Raw genomic sequence first — 11,579 nt, 5'->3', positions numbered from 1 at the left:
AGCTAATAGTTCTTTGTTTTTTTAAACTTATTTTCATTTATGTGTATGTATGTGGCAGGGAGAGGATATGTACACACACATACATGCAAATGCATGTGTGGTTAGAAAAGAAAGGTTGGATTCTCTCTGAAGCTGTAGTTACAGGTGGCTGTTGGGGACTGGGAATTAAAGTTGGGTCTTCTGCTAGAATTCTCAGTGCTCTTAATAAATGAGACATCTCTCCAGTCCCATAATTCTATCACCCAATGTTATCTTTGTCTCCAAGTTTCTTCCAGTTCTTTGTACCTGGCCTGGACATAGAATGATTCTGAGATTTGAAGGAAACGATCTCATATTGTAAGAAGTCATGCTTTCTTTGCTGTGTTAAAGGAAGATGGGTTGGTCCTAGAATCCTTCATGGTTGGATTCCTGACTCAGTACAGAATGTTGACTTTATATTTTAAATTGGTAAAACAGTGTAATATATTCTAATACTCTGGTTTTTGGAAATACTCTAACATTTTATTTCTAGCACATTGAGACAAAAAATTAAGGATAAAAAAGGAATTTTTCAATAGGTCTCTGAGTGTCTCATAGATTATATGGAATATATACAGATGCCTTCTGAGGATTAGCAGCTGATGCAGAGGGATATGGGCATCTGCAATTCCAGGAATTTTACAGTAAGTGAAGCAGAGAAGAGCAAATTGGCTGATTTGGAAAACTAAACATTGAATTAAAGTCACTGGAAAAGACTCTGTAAAAATGTACTTATGTTTAAATCAGAGAATAAAGCTTCACAAAAAAATAATCTTTTGGGAAAATGTGAACATGAAAATTTCAACTCAGAGAATAATTCAACAATATGCAAAGGTATAAATGTTGAGAATAAAGTAACAATGAAACAAAAATTCACTCCAGAAGATTTGGTTCATACAAGAACAACTTATGAGGGAAATTTATTACTATTCTACACACAATTTAGAAAAGGTTATGTAACATGACATGAATATTGAGTAACAACTTCAGTATCTGTTTCATATAGGTGAAATATTGCTGCCTTGGGATCAATAGCAGTAAGTAAAATACTTTTTATCTTCAGTATATAGTAGCAAAATATACAAATAAAATCAGTAGATACATCTGTATTACTTTAGGCAGAATTTAGAGATAGCTTAAGAGAGGAAAAATTTAATTTTGGCTCACGATTTTAAGGAAAACAGTCCATCCTGATGGGAAAGGCACAACAGTGGGGCAGGTAGAACAACTCGTGGTTAGAGTAGCAAGAGTGTAATGCATTCAAGAGGCAGAGACATCCCAAGAGAGGCAGGCTATATAAACCTCAAAGCTTGCCCTCCAGTGACACACTTTCTCTAGGTAGGTCCCACCTCAAAGGTTCCACAATGTCCCCAAAGAGCACCATCAGCTAGATACAGGATGTTTAAACACATGAACCTGTAAAGACAGAAACCATAATAGAATCTCAGAAAATAGAAAATATTATGATTTGTAAATGAAGATGAATATAGAAAACTTAAACTTAGTGGCCTTTGACTCTAAGTAGCAATGTATTTAGACATCTTACTAATCTATTATGTGATGACATTAAAAACATTAATAATTCAATCAGGTAAAAGGAATGGCAATACACACTTATTTTTCTTTTCAACCACAAAATAGATGTGAGCTAATATCCTTGACTTCAAGCTGGAGTACAAGGAAGTGTAGACATGGGACACCCTCAGATTTTAGTACTGATTAAGAAGGTGAGATTCATGCTTGCAACTCCAGTTCTAACTTCCCTCAGCAAAATTCCTCCAATAATGTTGTCTGCCATCCTCCGCATGAGTTCTCCCTTCCATATTTATACTGCTGGAAATGGGAGCCCATGCCAGAGGCATGTGAGTCTGGAGTGGAGCCTTTATAGCTGTCTTGTTGACAGTTGTCCAGGAGCTTTACAGCTTTACAGTATTACATGAATATTTGGGGAAATGTAGAATTTTCTATTCTGAGCACAAATGAGGTTCTGGAGTATGTAGACCAGCTTTGATTAGAATGAAACTTTTGTATATTTCCACAATTTCCACTCTCTTGAGTTTAAGGATCCACTCTCTTGAGTTTAAGGAAATTAGAATTCTAATGAAAGATAAACAACACGGGTGAACTTTTTTCCAGTGTCCTTTCCTAAGTACTTGAAATCTCAAGTCTCCACTACTCCCACAAAAACTAAAAGGGAAATAGCTAAACTATATTTTAGTATCTTTTTTTTTATTTTTATGTTTATGGTTGTTTGCATGCATGTATATCTATAGACCATTTGTGTGTCTGGTACCTGCAGAGAGCAGAAGAGGGTGTCAGATCCCCTAGGATTGGAGTTACAAAGGGTTATGAGCTGCCCTTCAGGTGCGGAGAACTGAACTTGGATCCTCTGAAAATGCTCTTAACCACTAACCCATCTGTCTTAGTCAGGGTTTCTATTCCTACACAAAACATCATGACCAAGAAACAACTTAGGGAGGAAAGAATTTATTCAGCTTACATTTCTACATTGCTGTTCGTCACCAAAGGAAGTCAGGACTGGAACTCAAGCAGGTCAGGAAGCAGGAGCTGATGCAGAGGCCATGGAGGGATATTACTTACTGGCTTGCTCAGCTTGCTTTCTTATAGAACCCAAGACTGCCAGTCCAGAGATGGTACCACCCACAATGGGCCCTCCCACCCTTGATCACTAATTGAGAAAATGCTTTACAGCTGGATCTCATGAAGGCATTTCCTCAAGAGAGACTCTTTTCTCTGTGGTAACTCCAGCTTGTGTCAAGTTGACACACAAAACCAGCCAGTGCACCATCTTTCCAGCCCCTAAATTAAGATTTTCTTATGCTTCCACAAGTCTACTTTCTTGTCAGTTTTACCAACAATTTCTACTTTTTAATTAGTAATAAACAGCTTCTTAATACAGATTTGCTTTATTAAACAAGCTAAAAATGTAATACACAGGCAAGTAGAAGTAGTCAAAATCAGGATGTAATCACCTCACCAACAGAGAACTTATGTCTGATTCATGATTTCTAGTTGTATAAGACAGAAAGCAATAAATGACTCTAAACCAATCACATGAATTCCCAGCTAACTAGAGAGCAAAACCTTAAAATGGTAGACATATTAGCCATTTCTACTATTTGTTTATGTCTTTTTGTGTTTATGTTAGCAAACCTGTTTATCTGTATGGTTAATAATACATTGAATAAACCTATAAATAAAAAAAGAAAAACAAGATTTCCAGAGGTAAGAGAACAAGTTCAAAATGAGAACTAACTTGGAAAAACTCAAATATTTGAAGTGATGAATATATTTAATGACATTTAGGTAGCACACAATGAATGTATGTATCACTACAATACCCCATTAATATGTGCTCCTTTGTTCTTTTTTTATATTTTATTTACATTTCAGATGCCATCCCCTTTCCCCATTTCCCCTCCCTAGAAAACCCTATCCCATGCCCCCTTTTCCTTTTTTGCTTTTATACATTTTTAAAAATGTTAATCAAAGGCTTTATAAGTTTGGTAATGCTCAATCAGAAGTGTAACCCAATACCCAACCTAGATATATAAACTATCTTTGACTGGTGGAGATACATAAACATCTGCCTCCATACCCCCCCTCTTTCACTCTCTTTCTCTCTCTCATCACTTAGCTTCACCCTTCCTGTTAAAATAAAACGTTTCTCTCAAAATGCAATTAAAGCATAATTATTCCTAATTGTACCAGTGAGGTACAAGATAGTCCTAATATCCAGTCTATCATTTTGTTGACTAACCTCTGTCATCTCTCCTAACTAAAACACTTAGTTTTGAACCTGGCTTTTTTTCTTGGCTTTAGAATGAATGTCAGCTGAAAACCATCCACTCAGATCTTTTCTCTCAAAGTAAATAGCCAGGATTGGCTATGAGACTATAGGTCTTCAACCCTGTCAGAAATCCAGAATGACTGAGTTAACTGAAATTATGGGAAGCACTAAGCATAGCTTCTAAAACTTAGCCAATTTATAGAGACCACTGAACACCTGGAAAGCCCCTATACTACCGAATGTTGGAGCATCAAATCTTCAGCCTTCTGACCCAGAATCATCTGACAGACCTTAGTGATGCAGAATAATTAAGGGCTGATTACTCTGTCTAGGCAGATATAATCAGTCAACTATTCTGCAAGTGTGTCCTTTTCTGGACAGTAATTTGTCTGTAGATGGAAAGAGGTAATTCTTTCCTAGTGGCTGTAACCGCATAACTGGAGTAACTCCAAGGATGCTCAATTTCTTCTTAGAATCCATGACAGGAAGCTGTCAGGAGCAGACAGGTTTCTAATCAAGATGAACATTAATATAGAAATATTTGTAACATCAATTCTATGGACTTCTGACGTTTTGAAAACCAACTATCCATGTAAGGTAATCTGGATTGTTGTCTCTTAACTCCTCTCAGCTATTTCTAAATAAAATATAGAATACACCCCAACAATAAACTCAAAGCCATGAATTTGCTATAGTCCCTTAACTCATAGGCTAACCGTCTCAAATCAGTTTAAAAAGGTATTGGAGGCCTTTTATCTGCCTTCAGCTGATGTGATCTTAAGAATAGTAGCGATGGCGTAACCGTAAGATAACATGTTAACCAAGACAGATGTGATCCCAAAGATCACTGTGAGCACAGGGTCCATGACTTAGAAAAGAAAGGTATCAGAGCAAGAGAGAGTGAGCAACTGGCGCAGGTCACAGAAAAAATGGTTGGTATTTGGCCCACAGAAATTGGGCTGAAGCAAGGCTCACAGTTGAATAAATGAGCCAAAGGATTCACTGATACAAGACTCTGCCGCCATATGCACACAGAGGGACTGGGAAATGATGGCTATGAAGAGCAGGGGATTACACATGGTAACCTACCAATCATAGGCTGTGTTTTTCAGAAGACAGCAGTCTTCCAGAGCCAGGCTTGAAAGAAGTAATGCATGGTGAAGCCCACAAAGAAGATGGATGCCGGGCAGTGGTGGCACATGCCTTTAATCCCAGCACTTGGGAGGCAGAGGCAGAGGCAGGCAGATTTCTGAGTTCGAGGCCAGCCTGGTCTACAGAGTGAGTTCCAGGAAAGCCAAGGCTACACAGAGAAACCCTGTCTCGAAAAACAAAACGAAGAAGAAGAAGAAGAAGAAGAAGAAGAAGAAGAAGAAGAAGAAGAAGAAGAAGAAGAAGAAGAAGAAGAAGAAGAAGAAGAAGAAGAAGAAGGATTTGTGCTTCCTGAAGAATTCTGAAAGCATCTTGAGGGTAATGTTGAAAACATAGCAAATATCCTGAAAGGTGAGCTTACTGAGGTATATTGAGATGGCTGTTCAGTTTGATGAACATGATAAGGCTCACATTCCAGGCCGCTGTCATGAGATAGATCTCTAAGAATATTGAGACAAGGGCAATGTATAGGTAGAGGGAAGGGAGGAAGTAACACAGTGTCCATGTATGAAATCCTTATAAGGCCAATTAAAAATGTAAAGCTCTAGGGCAATCTTCCAAACTTTGGAGGATATTTTGAGTATAACAGAAAGTATTAATTATGACCTTATTTACTGGTGATACAGGCACCCTCAGTCTATCTGCTTTAGCAAAACTTGCTTGTTGGCTTTGGTGTGAACATTTACTCTTCAAACTTAGATCCTCATTCTTATGCTGCAGTTGCTTTACTGACTGAGCCACATCCCAAGCTTCAGACATTTAAACTTAAATGCCATTTACAAACCCAAAGTGTGCTTTAAACTGTATTGGAAGCAATCTCCTAACAACCTCCAAAATTCATAATCTCTTTTTTATTGTATTGTATACATATGTATATACATGTATGTATATACCATTATATGTATGGGTACAAGTGTCTTTGGGGGTGCTCAACACTAATGGATACATCTGTAATGCAAACCCTAAATCTAAGGCTTCAAGAAAAATTAAAGAAGATAAGGCAAGAAAGATTGTAGGAACCGGAGATCAGGGATTCATGTTAGAAGATTCTATTCCCTAGACATGATGGTGGAAAATAAACCATGAACTCTCAACAATATACTTATGAGAACAAGGACAGTATATTGCCAATATGAGTAGACATACCAATGTGTACAGGGGAAATTCCACATGGCCTCACACATAGATGAAGAAGTAGATATTTATAATGAACGGGGTGTTTTTCATGAAGGCCTAGAAGTGCAGAATAATATATTGGAAAGAGTTGTAAGGCAAAGCAGAGTGTATAACCTGCATGCTACATACATACAGCTGCAAGCTGATGTGATACCTACACACTGTTTTATGTCTTTAGACTCTTTATGAGAGCTCGCTATGAACTAGAAACTACTGCTAAATCCATTTAGTGGGCAACAGGAAGGAGGCCTGGGGAGGCTAATTTACACAAAGTTGCACAGCTGTAGGCTACAGAATTCTATCAGAGTTCTGTGATAGCAACATTCAAAGTCATAATCATATTAAGTCCCTACCGTGATAACAGAGAACTAGTGTATGTCTCCCATCTGGAATTTCCTCTCATGTACATGGAAATAATATCACTGTTAGGATGATTGGTTTAGGTTAGGAGTTTGAAGAAATAAATCTCTGTGTATTTAAATGTATGTATTTACAGGGTGGTGTATGCAACTGCAAACAACTGTTATCTAGCTATGTGACTAGCCAGGTGTACCATTAGAGGAAAATCCTTTAACATCTCTGATTATGATTGCAACCTAAAAGTTGAGAGCCTGAGAACTAGAAGATTTCCTATGTCCTTTCTACAAATAGCTCTTAGGTCCATAGAGTAATAACCATGAGATAATTAAAAGACCAGTGGAAAGTGGAGAATTGATACACATGGCAAAGTGGGCCCAAAATCATTAGGGAAGTCACCCTAGCAACTATTACACCAGAGAGTAAGTATCTGTAGTATTTCCCTGTAATTGGCTTTTCTCTTTCCACCTTAAATCTCAACAGGATCCCCGTGTTGTTGTCTCAGTTGCTGTGAGTGGATAACTAAGTCCATGGCCAAAAGCATCCACTAAGGAGAACCATAGCAGTCAACTGGAAAGTTCACAGAAAGAAAAATAGGAAGCTTGAACCTTCCAACCCCACATCTTCTTTCAGGATTTGCATTGGGACTAAATGTCAAGACTTTGAATGCAGAATCTGTGTTCTGTCAAGACCTATGCAGCTGCTACAGTAGGACTCATATGGGACAAGGGTTTTAGCTATTTACCTCATCCATCCATCTCTCCTCACCTCTCTCAAACTTCCTTACCCTGAAAACCATTTTCTTTCTCTTTCCACAGATTACTAAACTTCAATGAATAGAATTATTTCAAACATAAAAGTCTGCATTAATTTGGGGCATGAGGTGCAAGTTAAGTTCTTAAATATCTTACTGTGACATTTACTGCCCTCTGGGTGTTGACTTGTATTATAAGGGAATAGGGGGGATCTTCAAAACAAAGCAACAATGGATGTCAATCCTGACAGTTGTGTAAGGCTTCCAGAGAGACCAGACTTAAAACAAACTTAACTTTGTTTCAGGAAAGTTGGCTGAGATAAAAAATGTGCTTGCCTACCCTTCCCCATCTATTCATCATTGGGATAAAACTTTATTTCTCTTCTTCAGAAATCTGCTTTAAATATAAGAATTTAATCTGTATAGAGATGCACAGCTTGATCCATAACTTCTGGTTAGCTGGAGATAAGGTAAGTGTTAAGGAAGGAAACAGTGCTCAGGTCATTTCTTTTGTCTTTTGGAAGGCCACAAAGAACATTTTGTTTTTATCCTTGGTTGTCATGGCAAGTCTGAGACCACCAGGATGACAAAGCAGATACCCAAACTCAAACAAAAGGAGCAGATAACATGGGTTCTGGCTTCTTTAATTTGAATCATTGCTAACTCAATAACATTCTCTGCTTCAGTTGGTTTTGTGCCTCACACACCTCAATCTGATCACATCTTTGTGAGGTCAGCATGGGAAACACTTCCACTAGCCTACTCGTACCTAACGAATTTTCCATTCAAAGTTTACATCATGAAACTTCCTTCTCTAGCTGTCCAGAGAGATGGTGAACACAGAGAACATATTTATCAAAGACAGTGAGTATATTTAGAATAATCCCTTTACCAAATAAAAAATTATCAAAACAATTTTATTACTGGAAATGAAAATAAGAATCTACATTTCCCCAGTCTCTTCTGGAGATGGTGGGCTACACAGAATACATCGAACTTGGCAACCCATGTTACCAGAATACAGGTAAAAAAAAACAAATTAAACTAAACAAGAATGAAATCTATTGCAAGTAATAGATCAAGAGTTTCCCTGGACTAAAGACTTTAAGTAGGTGTTTCTGGGATACTCATAATCCTCCCAGGAAACTTGGGGTTCAAGAGCACTAGGGCTCAGTTTGTTAGGAGAAGAGGAACTTTAGTAATCTTAAGTAACATAGACAAATTCATACTGCAAAGGGCATCATCCTAAACATCTTTTTCTGAACCGTTGACAACATACCTGATATGGCATTATCCAACTAACAAAAATACCCTGAAACTGAGATAATCTTTCCTTAAAGACAAGAATGGACTGCCCACTTCCAGACTGGGTGTATCATAAGAAGGCTTCCAAAGAATTAGTCCATGATTTTATTGGGCACACATGAGTAATTCTCTCACAATTACAAATTATATAATAAGGCAGGCTACTTTTAAAATGTTGCTTAAATATACTAGAAAAGCATTTGAGAAATTCTTATGAATAGAGAAACTTTCCCTAAATTAAAAAGATAATAAAAATTACTAAATTTATAATCTGGGATATAGAATTATTTCATTTTTATTTGGAAAGTACAACATCTACAGTCATGAGCCTGAAGGAGCGATTACACTCAGAAGTGTCAGTAAACTACTAAAGCCACTTATTTCAATCACATCTGCCATCTATTTCATATGCTCAGGAATTTCATGGGTGCATTAATAAATGTTTCCAGTCAAGCTTTAATTATCTCTTTAAATCATCTTGACATTCTATGAATCAGGTAAGATCTGGAAAATTAGCAGGTTTCCAATGACAGATGGAAAGGAAACACAGGGTTCTTTCTATGGAAAGGCAATGAAAGGTTTCTCCTGCTCCAGAATCAGAAAAAGACATAGAAAATGTTAATGATTTGTTCTTTTTCCCCTCCAAAATACTACCTAGGATCAAAGAGGCGATGATTAAAGACAGAAATATTACTGAGATCACACAATTCATCCTCCTGGGATTCTCTGATTTTCCCCAAATCACAGCACTGCTCTTTGTTATGTTCCTCATCCTGTACATTACAACGCTGACCTGGAACCTGTCCCTTGTTGTTTTAATAAGGATGGACTCCTGTCTCCACACACCTATGTACTTCTTCCTCAGTAATCTCTCCTTTATAGACATCTGCTATATCACTTCTACAGTTCCAAAGATGCTTTCCAACCTCTTCCAGGAAAAGCAAACTATCAGCTTTGTGGGCTGCATAGTTCAATACTTTATGTTTTCTACTATGGGGCTGAGTGAATCTTGCCTCATGACAGCCATGGCCTATGACAGGTATGCTGCCATCTGTAACCCTCTTCTCTACTCATCAATCATGTCACCCAGCCTCTGTGCTCGGATGGTGATTGGAAGCTATACAGGAGGACTTTTAGGTTCTGTATCTCTGGTATGTGCCTTGCTGCAGCTCCACTTCTGTGGACCTAATGTCATCAGACATTTTTTCTGTGATATGTCCCAGCTGTTAAATCTATCCTGCTCTAGCACGTTTTTTGCACAGGTAGTGATTCTCATATTAACAATCTTGTTTTGTCTTTCAAATGCCATAGCCATCATAATATCCTATGGCTATATAGTCGTGTCCATCATGAAGATCACTTCAGCTAAGGGCAGGTCCAAGGCCTTCAACACCTGTGCTTCTCACCTGACAGCTGTTTCCCTATTCTACACCTCCAGTGCTTTTGTATATTTGAGTTCCAGCTCTGGTGGCTCCTCTAGCTTTGACAGATTTGTGTCTGTCTTCTACACAGTGTTGATTCCTATGTTGAACCCTTTGGTGTATAGTCTGAGGAACAAGGATATCAAAGATGCTGTAAAGAGGTTACAGAAGAAACTTGGATGCTGCTAATAAAAGAGTCTGAGATTTCTGACAGATTTTTTCCTACAAACTACCTACTTCCATAAGGAAAAAACAATCAAACGGATAATAGCAATATGGACAGTGACTGATTTCGTGCTACTGAAAAATGATCCTTGTAAGTTCTGAAGGTCTATCCTTTTCATATTCCATCAGAAACGCTTCATCTTTCATTATTTATCCACAGTATTTGTGAAACAACCAAATTTATAAGTTTTTGCTACTGTAATTGAAGACTTTTCAGCCCTGGATCCTGTCCTTACAGAAGGCTGTAAGCATCCCTAGGTTCAGAACTCTTGTCTGACAAATGGCTTAATTCATCATAATAAATACCTGGTAGATACCAAGGTTGTTCTTTGTTAAGAACAAGAAGCTTCCTATTGGAAGGAATAAAATTAACATTTACTTGCCTGTGCCTCCTGGGAAAAAAACTACTTCTGACACTAATGTGTTTCTAAGGCAAATCAGTGCTAATCATCTATGAATTTTTGGGTCTTGTTCCTGCCTCCACTAGCAACTGAGTAAGTGAAAAAGATGCTGACTAAGATTTTAGTAAAGATGAAGAAAACAGTTTGTTCATTTACTATGAGTGTGATTATTTGATTTTTGAAATCAGAGTTCACATAAGATTTCAAATTTAAATTCCAAAGGACCATTAGCTGAATCTGATACTATGGTACTCTTACTTTCTCTCTTAAACCATGGCAATTTGTTCTTGGTTAATATACACATTGGAATAATACTATGAAATTGCTTCAATATTTCAAATATAGGTTCTATTTCTTATGGCAGTACACACATGCATTTACTGTAGTAAGTTACTGAATAATCAATTTTCTAAAAATTAACAGATCATGGTTAAAATAATATACACGTCTGTAAGATTAAAGAACAATATCAAGAGCCTTCTAAGTATCCCTCAAAGATCCTGAACCCTGAACAGCAGTGTCTGAAAGGAGCTTGGATGGCCTGTTTTCTAGAGTCTGGATACTTCTCTATGTTTTGGCACGTGAAAACAAGTTCATAATTAGGAGATAATGGCTTGATCCAAATTTACTTTCCTCTACTTTCTTTGTCACTTAGGATTATACATGACAATGCTCAAAATCACTATTATCTATGATGAGTTTTGCCTAATGAAAGAGGAGCAGAGATGATGCAAAGATTTGTGGGAAGAAACCTTCAGAGTTAGGTCACACTTTGTCCTTTGTGCTTTCTCACTTTGCCACTAGAATGGGCAACGTTGCAGACATTGTTCTATCAGTAGAGATATGGGAGATGGATCAAATTGATTGACCTTTGCTGACCTTGGTGGATTATGGAATAGTAAACAAAAGAAATCTTTGTTATTTAGCTCTTGAGTTTCTAGTTGTTTCTTCAGCAGAACAGA

At 37.5% G+C, this 11,579-nt stretch overlaps 1 protein-coding gene across 2 annotated transcripts; it reads left to right on the top strand.

Annotated features, from left to right (window-relative positions):
- Nucleotides 1–7,007: 7,007 nt before the first annotated feature.
- Nucleotides 7,008–10,759, top strand: LOC117722385 (olfactory receptor 5AN1-like). 2 transcript variants are annotated; one of them, XM_076917883.1, is made up of 4 exons: nucleotides 7,008–7,735; nucleotides 8,084–8,129; nucleotides 8,223–8,289; nucleotides 9,229–10,759. In XM_076917883.1, the coding sequence occupies exons 1-4, from the start codon at nucleotides 7,592–7,594 to the stop codon at nucleotides 10,178–10,180; spliced, it is 1,209 nt and encodes a 402-aa protein (XP_076773998.1). In that variant the 5' UTR covers nucleotides 7,008–7,591; the 3' UTR covers nucleotides 10,181–10,759. The 2 variants fall into 2 exon arrangements, with proteins under 2 accessions (XP_076773998.1, XP_034377379.1); XM_034521488.2 differs by lacking the exons at nucleotides 8,084–8,129; nucleotides 8,223–8,289.
- Nucleotides 10,760–11,579: the final 820 nt, after the last annotated feature.

This window comes from Arvicanthis niloticus, chromosome 1 (assembly GCF_011762505.2).
Source record: "Arvicanthis niloticus isolate mArvNil1 chromosome 1, mArvNil1.pat.X, whole genome shotgun sequence".
In the NCBI taxonomy this organism is placed as follows: domain Eukaryota; kingdom Metazoa; phylum Chordata; class Mammalia; order Rodentia; family Muridae; genus Arvicanthis; species Arvicanthis niloticus.
This window is presented reverse-complemented; position numbering and strand designations above follow the sequence as displayed.